At 45.5% G+C, this 16,187-nt stretch overlaps 1 protein-coding gene across 1 annotated transcript in view; it reads right to left on the minus strand.

Moving 5' to 3' along the window:
• Positions 1-4,437: 4,437 nt before the first annotated feature.
• The window catches only part of Tmc5 (transmembrane channel like 5), an 86,916-nt gene continuing 75,166 nt past the window's right edge, over positions 4,438-16,187 (minus strand). Inside the window, exons 16-22 of the mRNA XM_057778324.1 lie at positions 15,470-15,545; positions 15,147-15,280; positions 12,526-12,699; positions 9,897-9,975; positions 7,117-7,221; positions 5,867-5,909; positions 4,438-4,888 (exon numbers count right to left, since the gene is read on the minus strand). Of these exons, the coding sequence (XP_057634307.1) occupies positions 4,842-4,888; positions 5,867-5,909; positions 7,117-7,221; positions 9,897-9,975; positions 12,526-12,699; positions 15,147-15,280; positions 15,470-15,545 (658 nt within the window). The 3' untranslated portion in view covers positions 4,438-4,841. The remainder of the gene's footprint in view (positions 4,889-5,866; positions 5,910-7,116; positions 7,222-9,896; positions 9,976-12,525; positions 12,700-15,146; positions 15,281-15,469; positions 15,546-16,187) is intronic.

Raw genomic sequence — 16,187 nt, forward strand, 5'->3', positions numbered from 1 at the left:
CCAGAAACAAACTTTCATTACTAGAAGTAAACTTTTTTTGGCAGAAACCCCGAAGCTTGATCTGATTTCCATCAGCCCATTGGAGACTAGATTCTGATACTCCTCGCTCAGCACTTTCTAACCAGCTCACCAGACCCTCCTCATCTGAGAGTATTACTATGCTTCCTTTTCATTTTATATACCAGCATTTAAAATATGGCCTGAGGCTGGGAATGTAGCGTAGTTGGTAGAGTGCTTGCCCAGCATGTGGGAAAGCCTGGCTTCAATCCCAGCAACGCATAAGCAGGCACGGGCGTACAAACCTGTAATCCCAGTACTCAAAGAGTGGAGCAGAAGCATCAGAAGTGCAAAAGCATTCTCAGCTACGTGATGTCGAGGGCCAGCTGGAGAAATGTGAGACCTGTGTCTCATCAATTCACAAGTAAACAGCAGCACCAAGCAGCCCACAGTAGACAGTAGTGAAGGTTGTCGGCACTGAGAGAGAGTGGGCAACCCGCCTCTGAACACACACTTCCTGTCAGTCAAGCTCTCCAATGTGTGAGTCTCTGAAATCTGGCCTGATGGTTTTGATTTGGTTCCTCAAGGAGGGCCATGACTTGTGATAACTTGTGGTTGTGCTGAAGAAACAATGTGCTCAGGACCAAGGCCATCACGGTTGGGATCCGGACTCTCCACCTCAGATAAACTCCTGACCCCCAGCTCCAGAACAGAAGCCACACATCCAGAGAAGCCAGGAGGCAGGGTCTTTTGACTCTGAAATCTAATATTTCTTCTACAGCTCTCAGGTTAGACATTTCAAAGCATTTCATTGTCTCATTTGATTCCCAGACAAGCCAGACCGAGACCCAGGGGGTTCTATATTCTATTTCTGTTTTGTTTTGTTTTTCGAGACAGGGTTTCACTGTAGTTTTAGAGCCTGTCCTGGAACTAGCTCTTGTAGACCAGGCTGGCCTCAAACTTACAGAGATGCGCCTGCCTCTGCCTCCCAAGTGCTGGGATTAAAGGCATACGCCGGCATATTACTATTTTCTAAGGTGAGGGATTGGAAGAGGCTGAGGAAGAGTAAAGAACTTGCTGAAGGTCACTGATGTGATGAGTGACAAATAGGACCCTGGAAATCTAGGCTTCCAACTCCAATTTTTTTCATCTTTTTGCCACAACCCACTCACTAATGCTGATTGAAAATGAATAGAACTAAGGAGATGGATTCCCAAAACCCACAGAAAAGCTGGGTGGGTGTGGTGGCCTACTGGCAATCCTAGATAGGAAGTCCCCATGGCAAGCCAGCTAGTTAGACAAGCCACAGGGGTGAGCTCCAGATCTGGGGAGAGACCCTGACCCAATATACAAGGTGAAAAGTGATGGGGAAAAACACTTGATGTCAACTTCCAGTTTCTACTTGAATGCACAGCACACATGTGCATATGTACTCCCATTCATACTTGTGCCCACTCACATGTGAACATACATTAACACATGACACACATACGCAAAAAACATAAGAGTGTTAAATATATGAAGAAAATAAGAGCTAGCCAAAGGGATGGCCAAAGGTATGGAGATCAGTTATGTGTGTACAATTTGTTACATGCAGAAATTTTTTGGAGACAGTATGTTATGAAGCTTAGGGGCTGGGACACACTGGGTAGGTATTGCCTTCCAGTTCAGTCACTTAGGGTGTATATGACCCTGGAAAGTGGCACAGATTCCTCTTCTGTAAGGTGGGGTTAATTCCTGCTCCATAAAGCCAGTGAGTTAAAGTGCTTCCATCAGGGACAGCACAATAATCAAAGCGCTGGCAGTTATTCCTGCACCATTGCCTGTGGCAATACCCTGATATGTCAACAGTAGGAAAATACAAAGCCCTGCCAATGGTCAACCAGCTTCACACTAGGAAAGGTATCGCAGATGCCTTTTGCCATCCCAGCGTTCACAAGGCTGGAGATGTGGCTCAGTTGGTACAGTGCTTGCAAGGCGTGCAGGGAGCCCTGTGTTCAACCCCAGCAATGCACGAACCAGGCATGGTGGTGTGTACCTGTGCCCCTGGCACTCAGGAGGGGGAGTAGGAAGCTGCTGAAAACGGAGAAGACAAGGGTGACTTCACTGCCCTGAGAAAGGGCAGGAGCTAACGAGAGCAGACCGATGCCTGATCTCCCCTTAGCTGGAGATGAGCGCAAGGGACACATGTCAGAACTGCAAGGATAAATATAAAGAGTTCTAAATAGTGTTCAAGGGCTGCTGGGCCGCTCAGTGGCTGTATACTTGACCAGCATACAGGAGACTCTGGATCCATTGCTCAACATTACCAATAAACTAGATAAAAATTTCAATCAGTACAATCTTGTACTATCAAAAATAACAAGAGGAAAAAATACTTTAAACTGATATGGAATGTTTTCCCAAAATAGATTTATATTTATATCATCATTAATTCTCAACAGAGGGGCCAAGATAGAAAATTCAACAGAAAAACATCTGACCGGGGTTAATAGCTGGAATCTAAAGAACTGCAAAAACGCGCACACTAAAATCCATGAGCCAGTAAATGACTATTGGATTGGATGAATGGCCCTCAAAAGGAGAAATACAAATAAGTACTTGAAAAAAACCATTCATCATCCTTCACCATTGGGAAAGTGCAAACTAAAATTGCCTTGAGATTCCATCTCATCAGCATAGCTATCATCAAAACACCAAATAACAAGTGTTGGCAAGAATGTAGCGATGTGGGGAGCCAATGCTGTCCTCAGTTCTGTCCTTCACTAGCAACGAGACTGCGGGCAAATCAAAACCCGAGTGTGAGTTCCCATCACAAGCCAAATGGTAGTCACACAATTTGTGTCGTCGTCCCCCCGCCCCGCATTGTGCCACAGAGATAATGCAACGTGGTCCAAAGGAGTAGCGGAAAGTTTCCTCCAAAACTGGAGTGTAATACTATACTACTTAAGGAGGGAACAAATAAGGGCAGGGAGTGGGAGGGTTCTAACGGGTTGCTCAGTGTGTGGCCTCGATATGAAGCCCCAGCGAGGGCTGAAAACTCCAGGATCCCATCCCCAACCTCACAAATTAGGTTCTGTCATTTGTGAGCACCCGGTAAGGAAAGGTGTAAAAACCCACCATGCATGGGTGGCGTGGGGCAGCATGGGATGCTGTCATACGCCACGGGAATAAGCCGTGCTCTTGTACACAGGTGGAACTGCAAGCAGAACAAGGGCGCTGGTGCACCCTGTCCCCAACTCTCCATCTCTGTCTCACTTAAATGTCTCACAGAAGCTCCGGGCGTGAGAATCCAGGGAGATATTAGTGCCACCTGCCACCATACTGAAGCATTTAATTCCTTCCAGTAGCTCCAAGTTAAAGATTATAAAGACATGGGCAAGTGGTATACTATTTTAACCTCTCCTTTCAGAGTTGAACTTTACCCTACATCATTGCCTCCTAAGACATGAAGTGGGTGTGTGCTGCAGCCACTAAGAGGTGAGACCCTGCAGGATTCAAAAGAAGCTACCCATTTCCAGCTGTAAGCATGAAGCTATCATTTTCCAGCTGTAAGCCATGGTTCTCTAGCCTTTGGGTGACCGTTGGGAAGTGCAATGATTTGGGTAGGCGTTTCCCCACTCCAATACACGTTTCAAGGCTTGGTCCTCAGTCTATGGCACTGTTGGGACATGGTAGCCCTTTAGGAGGTGAGTCTAACTCAGCCTCCAGTTTTAAGGACAGTTACATGCCTTTGGGATCATTTGACAGATTTGCAAAAACATCTCCTTATGTACATATTCATCTCACGTGCACACGTGGATTCTACATGTCACCCTAATTTCTCGTTTGACTTGCGAGACTCTGATGACTGTATCAAGTTGACTTTGCTGTAACAGAATGCCTGACTGAAGCAAATTTAGGGAATTACCTATTTTGGTTTACAGTTTCAGAAGGATGACTTCAGTAAGACAATGCAGTTTGTGGCAGTGGGAGGGTGTGGCAGATGTTCGCATCATGGCTGACCAAGGAGAAGGGTAAAGCAGGAACTTGGGGCTGGGAATATCCTTGAAAGGCCTGCCTCTAATTACCTGCTTGCTCCATCAAGGGTCTATCTCCTAAAAGTTCCACAGTCTCCCCAGATAGTGTCACCAGTCAGGGAACAAGCATTCAAAACATGAGTCTGCAGAGGACACTTTAGATTCAAACCATAACAATGACCATGCATACACTCTTCTAGGGACAGAGTCTCGTTCTTTTCCTCCACCTCTCCTATATCTAGTCCAGCCCCAAGACTCTCATACTCAATAAAGACAAAGTTCAGCTGCAAGACTTTTCACTACACTTCAGCTTTAGATGACATGGGACTGTTTCTAGTTCAAAGTCAGAGCAAATGCAAGTCACGCCATTTAGAGATTTTTGCATCCCAGATCAAGGATCACATTTTTATTCATTGTGGACCATTTTTCTGAGCACCAGTTTTTAAACCATTGCCAGGTCTAGGAAGAGAGATTCTTAAAGGCTCCATCATGCAGATACATATTTCTTAAAGATAAAAGTGCAATATTTGCAGGCTACCTCTTCCCAGGTGTTTGTGGGATAATCCCAATATTTTAATAGTTTTAATTAGAAAATTTCAAGTACTCTGTTTTGGAAAAAAAAATCAGCAATCCTGGTTGGAAGAGAAGTAAGTGTGCCCTCTTTTATAGAGCCAATTGCACTGTGGGTCAGAGTCCTCTTGGCTCAGGCTTAGATTCCACTCCTGAGAAGCTCCCGAGGTCCAGCCGTCAGGGAGGCTGTCCCATTTATTTTTATCGTCTTTCTTGTTTTGACTGGCATCTGGCTGCCACAACACACAACCGTCATCAGGCTTCTGGATTCTCTTCTTGCACTGATCGCCTCAATCGCAGGTCTGGGTTTGACACAGGAAAGAGAAGTTAATGCACATATACACAGTCCCATCTCCTCAAGGGAAAGCTCTCAAGCCTTCCTTCCTGCCTCCTTTTTAAGATTTTAGTCTTTCCCCTTGATCTCCATTATTGACTGTTGATGGTAAATACTATTTAAAAAAACCAATGCAGGGCTGGAGAGGTTGCTGTGTGGTCAGAATGCTTGTTGTGGAATCATGAGGACCAGCGTTTGGCCCAGATACCAAGCCAGATGTCCCACACATTCCTATAAACCCTGATATAAGAGGCAGGGGGATTACTGAAGCTTGCTGGTTTCTAGACTAGTCAAGAAAATTCAAGTTCTAAGTTCAGGGGGAGCTCCTGCCTCAAAGAAATAGGTAGAGCAATAGAGGACCCTTAACTCCCTCTTCTGGCCTCCTCGGACACACACAGGCACATACACAAGCATGCACTCACAAAAGTATAAATAACTGGTCTAGAAAAGTGAGTGGGCTTATCTGTTTCCTCCCCAACATCATTCTCCTGGCATCAGCCCGACTTGGCAGGCAGAACTGCCCGCTCTCAGTTCCTATGCTCTGTACGGTTGTATCATCAGTACCGTAGCTGAAGCACAGGGTTTGGCTACGGCCAAAGGTACTGTCACATTTTCACAGTCATAGACATGGGTTTGTGGGTGAACACACCAGACTGAACGAAGCTGATGTGGAAATTCTAGATTCGCTGACTAGATTGAACCAGAGGAGATGGGAGATGTTGGCGATGCTGTCTTGCCATCATGACAATTGGCTGTTTGTGTAACATGCTAACATGTGATCTGAAACCGACAGAAACCAGGTTCTAGAGACATCGTGAGCTTCTGTGTTAGACCAGACCAAAAGCAAATTCATCCAAGGTCCGGTTTGCTGCTGAAGAGCAACTGCACACCCTCCCCCTCGGGCTGTGCCACTGCACGTCTCTGTCTTGGCAGTTCTGGTACTCACCATGAGCAGCACTGAGGTCCTCCAAATACAAAGGGTTGTGTTGCTGTAAATGAAGGAAACAGACAGTGGTGTCACTGGAGCAGGGAATGCAAACGCTGCATGTGTTGGAACAGTTAGTACAATCTGTGAACCTAGCACTATTTTAAAATGAAGGGGTAATGGGGACCAAGAGCCAGCCACAGAAATATCCAGCATGTTTAGCTTTTAAGCAACAGATATGGCATTCATTCCACAGATATTTACTGCCTGGGGTGAAAAGGGTACCTGACTTTTGGGGATTTGAGATGCGCAATACCGATAGTATTAATTTACACAAAGAGTAAATTATGTTTTCGATGTTTTGAGTTAAGGTATTTGCCTTTTACTAGTATATTCCAGGAGACCAATGGCAATTGGCAAAAAAAAAATCTTTTTATGAGCTTAATTAACAGTATGCTATGGGGCAGATGTACATGTCCTTGAAGCAGAAATCCGTAAAATACTTATAATAATCAGGACAAGGGCTATGGTTCAGGAGTAGACATGCCCCGCATGCACAAGGCCCTGGTTTCTATCCACAGCATCACAAAGCAATGACTATTAATATACTGATAACTTATTACAGTTCTTAATAAAATGTTTCATTCAACACCAGTTTTACTACTTGAAAAGCCCCAAAACTCAAATGTCCAAACATATCCAGAAGGCATCCATGCCCAGGATACAGTTTTCAGTGAAGACAAAGCGATGATATTATTTGGATATCATGCTGTGGTTATAGAATTATGAAAGCCCTACTTTCAGAATCCGTCCTGGGGAGACTCAGGTGTGATTGCTGACATCCCAGGGAAAGATCTGGAAAATAGTGTTGACTATTTAATGGGATACACGTGTGTATTTCTGGGTGATTTAAAACAGGTGTGAACTCCATGAGACCAGAGCGTTCTTTAGTTCACAGTGACCCAGCTCCTGGACCACAGCCAATCATGAAAATATTAGGTAAACAATGTTTTTTTTTTAAATTAAAAGCACAGAAATGTTTAATAACAGAAAGAGCAGGATCATAGAGAGAAGGAGTTAATCACACCTGTAACCTCGGAAGTCAAGAGGCTAGAACAGGAGCCAGCCTGGGCTATACATCAAGACTAGACTCTGTTGCACAGAAACGAAAAACCAAACAGAAACCCTAGAGTTTTGTGTCTGCTTTCCAATGCACTTGTCACAAGGATGCCAGTGTGTGTTCTGTGGCCCCAAGGGAGCTGTGACCTCACCTCCACCTCTCTTCTTTCCAGGATCAGTGCACTGGGGTTGGCTCTCTTCTCCATATCCTGCAGCTTGGCCAACTTTTCTATCAGAAACATCTTATCTTTGCCCTCCTGCCAAGAAGGAAAAACAAAAGTAAAGCATGGAAGATGCGTGCTGGTGCCGGGTGCAGAAGGCATGGATCAAAGGGGGTCCCCCAAGTCCAACGGAGATGTCCATCCACTGTGCTTTCTACAGATGAGAGAGAAGGAATGTTTCAGAGCAAAGCCGATGAGTCCTGGAATTCTCCTGCATCGCCATTGGTTCCTCCAAGGGACAAGCCCTCCCCAGTGGGTTGGGGTGGCGTCTTTGCTAGCTTGATGCTGGTTGTAACTTCTGTGTCACTGTCTCAAGGCTCAGGACTCAGACTTTCAGAGCCCTACTTGCAAGCTCCCTGTCCCAGTCCTCATTCTATGAACTAGTCTTGCCTGGGCCTTCCCAGTCCTTATACTGAGATGCCAAAACTTAGTGTTCCTAAGTCCATCAACAATAATTCAGCCATCAAAGTTCTACGTGGGCAGGTAAGATGGCTCAGCAGGTAAAAGTGTTTGCTACAAAAGCCTGAAGACCCGAGTTCCATCCTTGGAATCCATGGTAGGAGGAGAGGATTGACTCCTACAAGTTGTCCTCTTTGACAAGAGACTCATATGCCTGTATTCAGACTCACACACACACACACACACACACACAAATAATTTAATAATAACTAATAAAATTAAAAACAAAAGGTTCGAGTGCTGAGGAGTTCCATCCGGACAGACCCTTCATCTGGCGATGGATGAAGCTAGAGACAAAGACCCACATTGGAGCACTGGACTGAGCTCCCAAGGTCCAAGTGAGGAGCAGAAGGAAGGAGAACATGAGCAAGGAAGTCAGGACCACGAGGGGTGTGCCCACCCACTGAGACAGTGGGGCTGATCTAATGGGAGCTCACCAAGGCCAGCTGGACTGGGACTGATGGAGCATGTGATCAAACCGGACTCTCTGAATGTGACTGACAATGAGGGCTGATGAGAAGCCAAGGACAATGGCCCTGGGTTTTGTTCCTACTGCATGTACTGGCTTTGTGGGAGCCTAGTCTGTTTAGATGCTCACCTTCCTAGACCTGGATGGAGGGGGGAGGACCTTGGACTTCACACAGGGCAGGGAACCCTGACTGCTCTTCGGACTGGAGAGGGAGGGGGAGGGAATGGGGGGAGGGGGAAAGAAATGGGAGGAGGTGGAAATTTTTAATTAAAAATAAATAAATAAATGGAAGAAAAAAAGGTTCAAAGTTATCTGTGTGGGCTGAGATCTGTGATTGAACAGTTCAAAGGAAAACAAGAGACAGTGTTCCTTCCCCCAGGAGACTAGACCACTTCCCCAGGAGCTCTACAGCAGGAAGGCGTGAACTGCTTCACCTGTGTGGGGAGCCAGGTGAGCATTCTTGTCTCCTCTGCACAGGTACTGTCACCCCAGCATGACACAGGCATGGTCACCCCAGCTTCACATAGGCATGGTTACCCCAACATCAGAAAGGCAATATCAACACACAGGCATTGTCATCCCAACTTCATGCCTGTTTTTCCTTAAATTTTGAACCAGTGATTTTCACATCCTGCTTGTAATAATTATCCCAACAACCATCACTGTGTAACTACAGCTCACGCTAATATTTCTGTGGCCTCTGAGCTTCCCCGAGCAGGAAGGGCTACCCCCAGGAATGGTGCTCACTCAGGTGGTCATAGAACTGTCAGGAAAGTGGCCTAAATAGCAGATGTGGGCTTCTGGGGGCAGGTCTTGGAGGTGGTACCTGCTTCTGATTCTGGTTCAACTTCTCTGCCTCCTGATCTGCCAACAGGTGACCAGACTCTGCCACATGCTCCTGCCTTCATGAATTCTACCCTGCCTTCCCTACCGTGATGGACTGAAATGTGAGCCAAAATAAATAGTTCCTCCGTCCAGGGGCCTCTTGTCGAGTATCGTGTCACTGGGATGAGAGAGCTAGCTAATGCAAAAACCTCAAGAGTATTAAAAGTAATGCAGGGACTGGAGAGATGGCTCAGAGGTTAAGAGCATTGCCTGCTCTTCCAAAGGTTCTGAGTTCAATTCCCAGCAACCACATGGTGGCTCACAACCATCTGTAACAGGGTCTGGTGCCCTCTTCTGGCCTGCAGGCATACACACAGACAGAATATTGTATACATAATAAATAAATAAATATTTAAAAAAAAAAGTAATGCAAAGATCTGCAGGCATGAAATGAGAGTATATAAATGTCAATGTGGCTGAAGTGACATCTGTCAGTGAAGTGCTCACAAGCAGGTTTGATGTCTGAACCAATATAAGAAAAGACAAGCATGGTGGCATGTGCTTGTAATTCTAGTGGTGGAGGAAATGAAAACCAGCAGGTCTTCGGAGTTCACTGGCCAGCCTGCCTGGCGTTCTCAGCAACTTCGAGGCCAAGAAGAGACCTTGTTTTATTATTCTAAAAATATGAATGGAAAAAAAAGAAAAAAAATACGGAGTCTGAGGAATGACACCCAAGGTTGTCCTCTGGCCTTCTCCACACATGTGCATGCACTTCCATGTATACCTGCACATACAAGTACACACATGCACACAGATGTCGGGTGATGATGGGACTGGAAAGTCATTGTACTATTTATTCTCTCTATTTTGGAATATGTTTGGAATTTTTTGTTATACTCTGTTGAGAGAAGCAATGGGGCAGGGGGCATTTGGGGAGGGGGTTACAGGAGAACCTTACGTTAATGATCTGTTCATGGAGCAGCCGGATCATGATCTTCCTGCCCTCTGTGATCTGCCAGTAAAGATAGGTGATGATCCTGGAAGAGAAGAAAATGACAGGCACTCTTGACAGTGCTTGGAGGCTCCATGTTGACGTGGGGGTATATAGTATTGGAATATTTGCTTGCAGATGGGTTTTGACCCAAGTGTGTCCCTGAAAAGTCAAAACAGGGAGGAAGGTCAAGTACCTCAGAGCAGTGGTTCTCAACCTGTGGGTCATGACCCCTTCGGGGTGGTCAAGGAACCCTTTCACAGGGATCAACTAACATCACAGCAAAACATAGATATTTACATTATGATTCATAACAGTAGCAAAATTACAGTTATGAAGTAGCAACAAAAATAAGTTTATGGTTGGGGGTCACCACAACATGAGGAACTGTATTAAATGGTTGCATCATTAGGAAGGTTGAGAACCACTGCCTTAGATTTTCTTTTTCGTCCTGGTTGCACATGGAATCACTTGGGAGGTAGAGGTAAGTCCTACATCACGGTTGGTCCTTAGATCAAGCCGGCACACATTCTCCAGGCAAGGGCCAGGCAAATCAACATTTTTAAAACATACAGTTTGAATATGTAGCTAGATTATGTGATTTGCACAAGTGCTATTCAAACATGAAGTAATGTACATTTCTTGGATTTTTTTTCAAATACATAGGTTTAGTAGAACTTGAGAATCTGTATTGTATGTGTGTTCATGTGTATGCATGTGTACATGTTTCTGTGAATGCATGTACAGAAGCCAGAGTTCAAAATCTGGCTTCCTGCTAAATTACTCTCCATCTCATTTTGTTTTTCAGACTCTCACTGAACCTGGTACTCACCAACAGGTAGACTGGTTGGCCACTGTGCTCTGTCTCTGCCCCAGCTAGTGTTGCGGTTACAGATGTACCCTGTCATATCCAGCTCCTAAAATGGGCTTTGCAGGACCCATCCCTTAACTTGTGAGGTTGATGCCATCCAGGTCCAGGATCGAACTGACTGAAATGGTAGGCTACCCACGTGGTGCCCGTGGTGTTGAAGGATTGCTTAGTGTAAGGGACCCTTTCCCTGTCACACATTGTTTAGTGTCAGAAGTACAAGGGAGACAGCAACAGAGCCAGTGAAAGAGAAGCCAGGCAGGAGGCCAGCTTACCATTCTAAAGTCCCAGTAACCGCTGCTACTGGGGAGTGGGGGGAGGGGAGCATCAATGAGAGCCAGGAGACCTGGCTTCTAGCCTCTTCCTCCGCCATCGGTCTGTGCAGCATGAAGCTGGGTCTGGAACCATCCTATCTCTGAGTCGTCACTCACATCTGCAGAGCACAGACATTGTTCTGTACTCCATGGCTGCCTCCAATAGTCCTTGAATCCTGTGTCTCCCGACATGGAGCAGCCCTATCTAATGCTGTGGAGGCTAAGCTGCAAAACTCAGAGCACTGTGAGCTGACCAGCCAATTCTTCCATGCAGGAAAATGAACCCCATGTTGATGAGTCTTCACAAGATGTCATAAATGGATATTTTTAAAAATTAAAATGCAATACCCTAAATATCAATGAAGCCAGTTTTATATCTCTCAGTCTCCAAAGAAATTCTTCTAAGAATTTCACACATTTTCTTTCTTTCCTTTCTTTTTTTCTTTCTTTCTTTCGTTCGTTCGTTCTTTCTCTCTTTCTTTTTTCTGAGACAGGGTTTCTAACTGTCCTGGAACTAGCTCTCATAGACCAGGCTGGCCTCAGACTTACAGAGATCCACCTGCCTCTGCCTCTCAAATGCTGGGATTAAAGATGTGTGCCACCACCGCCCGGCATATTTTTATTCTTTTTTTAAAAAGATTTTATTTATTTATTATATATAGAGTGTTTTGTCTGCATGTATGCTTGCATGCCAGAAGGCAGCAAATCTCATTATAGATGGTTCTTTTTTTAAAAAAAAGATTTATTTACTAATTATGTATACAGTATTCTCAGTATTCTGTCTGCATGTATGCCTGCTTGTCAGAAGAGGGCACCAGATCTCATTACAGATGGTTGTGAGCCACCATGTGGTTGCTGGGAATTGAACTCAGGACCTTCGAAAGAGCAAGCAGTGCTCTTAACCACTGAGCCATTTCTCCAGCCCCAGATGGTTCTTTGCCACCATGTGGTTGCTGGAAACTGAACTCAGAACCTCTGGAAAGATAGTCAGTGCTCTTAACCGCTGAGCCATCTCTCCAGCCCCATATTTTCTTTCTTTCTTTCTTTTTTTTTTTTTGTTTGGTTAATTTTAATGTTCTCCTTATTTCCCAGTACTAAGGATTAACGTCTGGGTCTTACACATGCTAGGCTAGCGCTCTACCACTGAGCTATATCCCCAGCAAAAAGGAAGAAAACAAGTATACTTTCTTTGTAAAGCATTCCAAAATAAAAGCTTAGATATGAAAACAGCAGACAACATTTTACAGAAAACTGTCTCTTCGGGGTGGAGTGGAGACTATCCTATGCTCACTGCCCTATACTCCTTGCCTTATTTCCCAAAGGAACATCCCTGGAACCATTCTCATCTTGATGAGAGGGTCCCTGGGAACATTTAGCTTCTCCTCCCTCTAGTTTCCCGAGGATCCCCACTTACAGCACGATGAGGGTGAGGATGAAAAAGAAGTGCACACTTCCGATGAGGTTCTGGTAGATCCAGACGACCCACAAGTAGCCAGACCTTTTGCTTAGGGTATCGATCCAGCTGTAGACGGACTGAATGAAGGAAGGCAGACCTCGGAAGGGGCCACAGTCTGGGGAAGGTTTCAGTCTGAAAACAAGAAGCAGAAAGCCATCTGCTGCCTGTGACTCAGGGGTAGTAGTAGGCATTCCAGAATCAAAGGATTCCATCTGGATCCCGACTCTAGAGACAGAAAATCTTGCTCGCTCTTCCCACACTCCACTTCTAGGGAAGAGCTCCTGCTGTGGGAGCACATTCTGCTCCTTCAGCCAATAGCCTTTAAGATACCAGTCCACTTGGGTGTGGTCTCTTATACTGTAAAAACAGCTGTAAATGTGTGCCCACTCTCTTGCTCTTGGCTCCTGCTTCCAGCTGCTAGACTCTGCTCCTGTTCATGCAGAGGACTGTTATCTAGAGGAAAACAGTAAGTTTTCCCCTTAAATAAATAACCCTTTTATGATTCATAATTCTTAAATGGTGTGGGATTGTTTTGTGATTACATCATCAAGCTCCCACTCAATCTTGCCTGGTGTCACCTGCTGTCTGAGGACCAGCTCTTAGAGTGCTATCACCTGCCCCAGTGGCCAATCCAGAATCCAGGTAATGATCTAGTAATATCTTTGGGGTGATCAGAAAGTCTTTCTTGGGAATGTGACCCACCAAGTGGGAGGCTTGTTAGCTATGGAAGCCAGGTGTGATACTGTGAGCATGTACTTGCTGTGGGAGAATGCTCTTGTACACTGTAAAGATTTGTCACTTGTATTTGTTTAGTAAAAATGCTGATTGGCCAGTAGCCAGGCAGGAAGTATAGGTAGAGTGACCAAACTAAGAGAATTCTGGGAAGAGGAAAGTCAGAGAGTCAGTCACCAGCCAGACACAGAGCAAGCAAGATGAGAATGCTTTACTGAGAAAAGATACCAAACCATGTGGCTAAACACAGACAAGAATTATGGATTAATTTAAGTTGTAAGAGCTAGTTAATAATAAGCCTGAGCTAATAGGCCATCAATTTATAATTAATATAATCCTCTTTGTGTTTCTTTGGGGCTGAATGGCTGCTGGACTGAGTGGGACAGAAACTTCATCTACATGTGCTGTCAGCTGTTACAAATGAATAGAAACTGGAAGATTAGGAAGACAGAAGATGGGGAGTAGATATGACAAAAGAAGCAAAGATTGGGGCAGGAGGCATGGCCCAGAGGTTCAGAGCACTTCCTATTCTTATAAGGGGAACCGGGTTCAGTTCCCAACACCCACATAGTGGCTCACACCATCTGTAACAGTTCTGAGGAATCTGATGTTCTCTTTTGTTCTCTGTAGGTACCAGGAAAACACATGATACACATACATACATGGAAGAAAGCTCTTACATGTAAACTGTGAACTATGGAATGATGGGTGGAACTTGGGCCTGAGAAAGAAAAGGGGTAAGGGGCCTGTAGCCAGGGGTGACTGGGATGCTCAGGTCTAGAGCTGACTTTGGAGCTGAGACTCAAAGGGAATGGGGAGACCCCTTCAGAGAGAGGACCCTGACCATGGAGAAAAGGACCTTCTAGGGCCTAGACATGGAGCAGAAGCTTCAGGGCTGCAGTGAGGTGGAGCCAAAGGAGGAGAAGCCAGTCCAGAGCAGGCCTCTGGTTCACTTCAGTCAAGTTTCCTTCTCAGTGTGGAAGAAGTAGCCTCTCCCAGTCTGGGAAGCTTGAACACTTGGCAGAAATCCCAACTATGGTGTAGGATGTGTGGAATGCGTAGAATAAATCCAGGGTAGGAATTATCCCGTTCCTTGGATCTTGTATTTGCTGGCTACCCTAGGAACATGGGCTGAGCTCTGTCTTAAGCACAGGTTTTACTCTGATGTTTGTCATCTGAGAGTTTTATTGACTCTAGGGAGACCTCCTTTCCCAGGACTAGCCTAGAAAGCATGACTTCATATGAAGATAACCACTGGTGTGGAGCCTGCCACACATCCACCTCTTTTAACAAGCTCACAGTTGGAGCATGTCCAGGCCCAGTTACCCCAAGGTCATGGCCTCCATAACTTACACTAGCCCGCCAAGACTGCAGAACCTCTGTAAAGACTCAAAACGACCAATCCTAGCGTGGTTACTCTGCTTTATCTGCTCTTTACCCTGAAAATGACAGTGAAGGCTTTGGTCCCTCATTCTACCTTCCTCCTGATCACCTCTGACTTTTCCTCATGTGGCCTTGCATGGCATGGGGAGTCTTCCTTTCTTGGGAAGTGTGAGTAACACACTATGATTTCAACGGCAACTGTCTCCATATCTCGAGAATAAAATCCGCATTTAAAAATAAACAGTGTTGGTGCACGCCTTTGATCCCAGCACTCGGGAGGCAGAAGCAGGCAGATCTCTGTGAGTTTGAGGCCAGCCTGGTCTACAAGAGCTAGTTCCAGGACAGCCAGGGCTACACGGAGAAACCCTGTCTCGAGGAAAAAAAAAAAACACCAAAGCAAAAAAACAAAACAAATAGACATCTATTTAGATCATTAAATCTTCACTAAAGCCACAGTCCCCTACCTCCAGATGGTGATGGCCAGGGTGCACAGCACTCCCGTGAAGGACGGAAAGAAGAGCAAGAAGATGAAGAACGTTATCATCTGTGAGGCCCGCCAGGCCTTGCTTGGAGGTTGGAAGTTCATCATCAGGCTGACCTGAGGGAAGAAGTGGAACCCTTCTACCTGTGGCCAAGGAGCATTCCTCAGCACCCCACCAAGTGCCAGCGCTCCAATCACTGACTTACAGCTTCCTGACCCCTCCCCATACCCCCTTTCCAGCTCAGATCCCCACCAGGTCATACGTTACCAAAGGAAAGTAATTGGCTGCCCTTGGGTCCAACTCACATTTTTGACATAGAACATGATGATGAGAGTGATCATTTGGATAAACGGCAGCAGAGGGCAGAAGAAAATTCCAAGCCTGTGAGGAAAACAGGAGTGTCGGAGACCAGGGAAACACAAGGCATACAGGGGGTGGAGGCAAGGGAGAGAATTACAGACAGACACACACACACACACACACACACACACACACACCACAGTACCTCAAAACATAACTGGATAGAGGTAGAGTTGTTAAAACAGTAATTAAGTTAGAATGGGGTGATGTGGGATGCCCCTCTGTATGCTGTGAATACCATTGGTTAATAAAGAAACTGTCTCGAGCTTGTGATAGAGTAGAATAGAGCTAGATGGGGAAAACTAAACTGAATGCTGGGAGTGTGTGTGTGTGTGTGTGTGTGTGTGTGTGTATGTGTGCATGTGTGTGTGAGCACATACACATATGGCTGCACGCGCAAGCTTATGTGTTTGTGCATTTGTTGGGGATGCCTGTGTATGGACACAGGGCACGTATGTAGTGGTCAGAGGACAACTTCAGGCATTGTCCTCAGACATCTACCTTTTGTTCAAGGCAAGACCTCTTATCTGGCTATTTTCTAATACATTGTTCCTTGCTTGCCACTCTTGGATATTTGCTTTTGAGATGTCTTTAAATGGTTGGCAGTAGGAGAGCCCAGGCCTCAGATTTGAAGGCTGGGCCAAGATAAACTCCTTAAGTGGT

This window comes from Chionomys nivalis, chromosome 8 (assembly GCF_950005125.1).
Source record: "Chionomys nivalis chromosome 8, mChiNiv1.1, whole genome shotgun sequence".
Classification (NCBI taxonomy): domain Eukaryota; kingdom Metazoa; phylum Chordata; class Mammalia; order Rodentia; family Cricetidae; genus Chionomys; species Chionomys nivalis.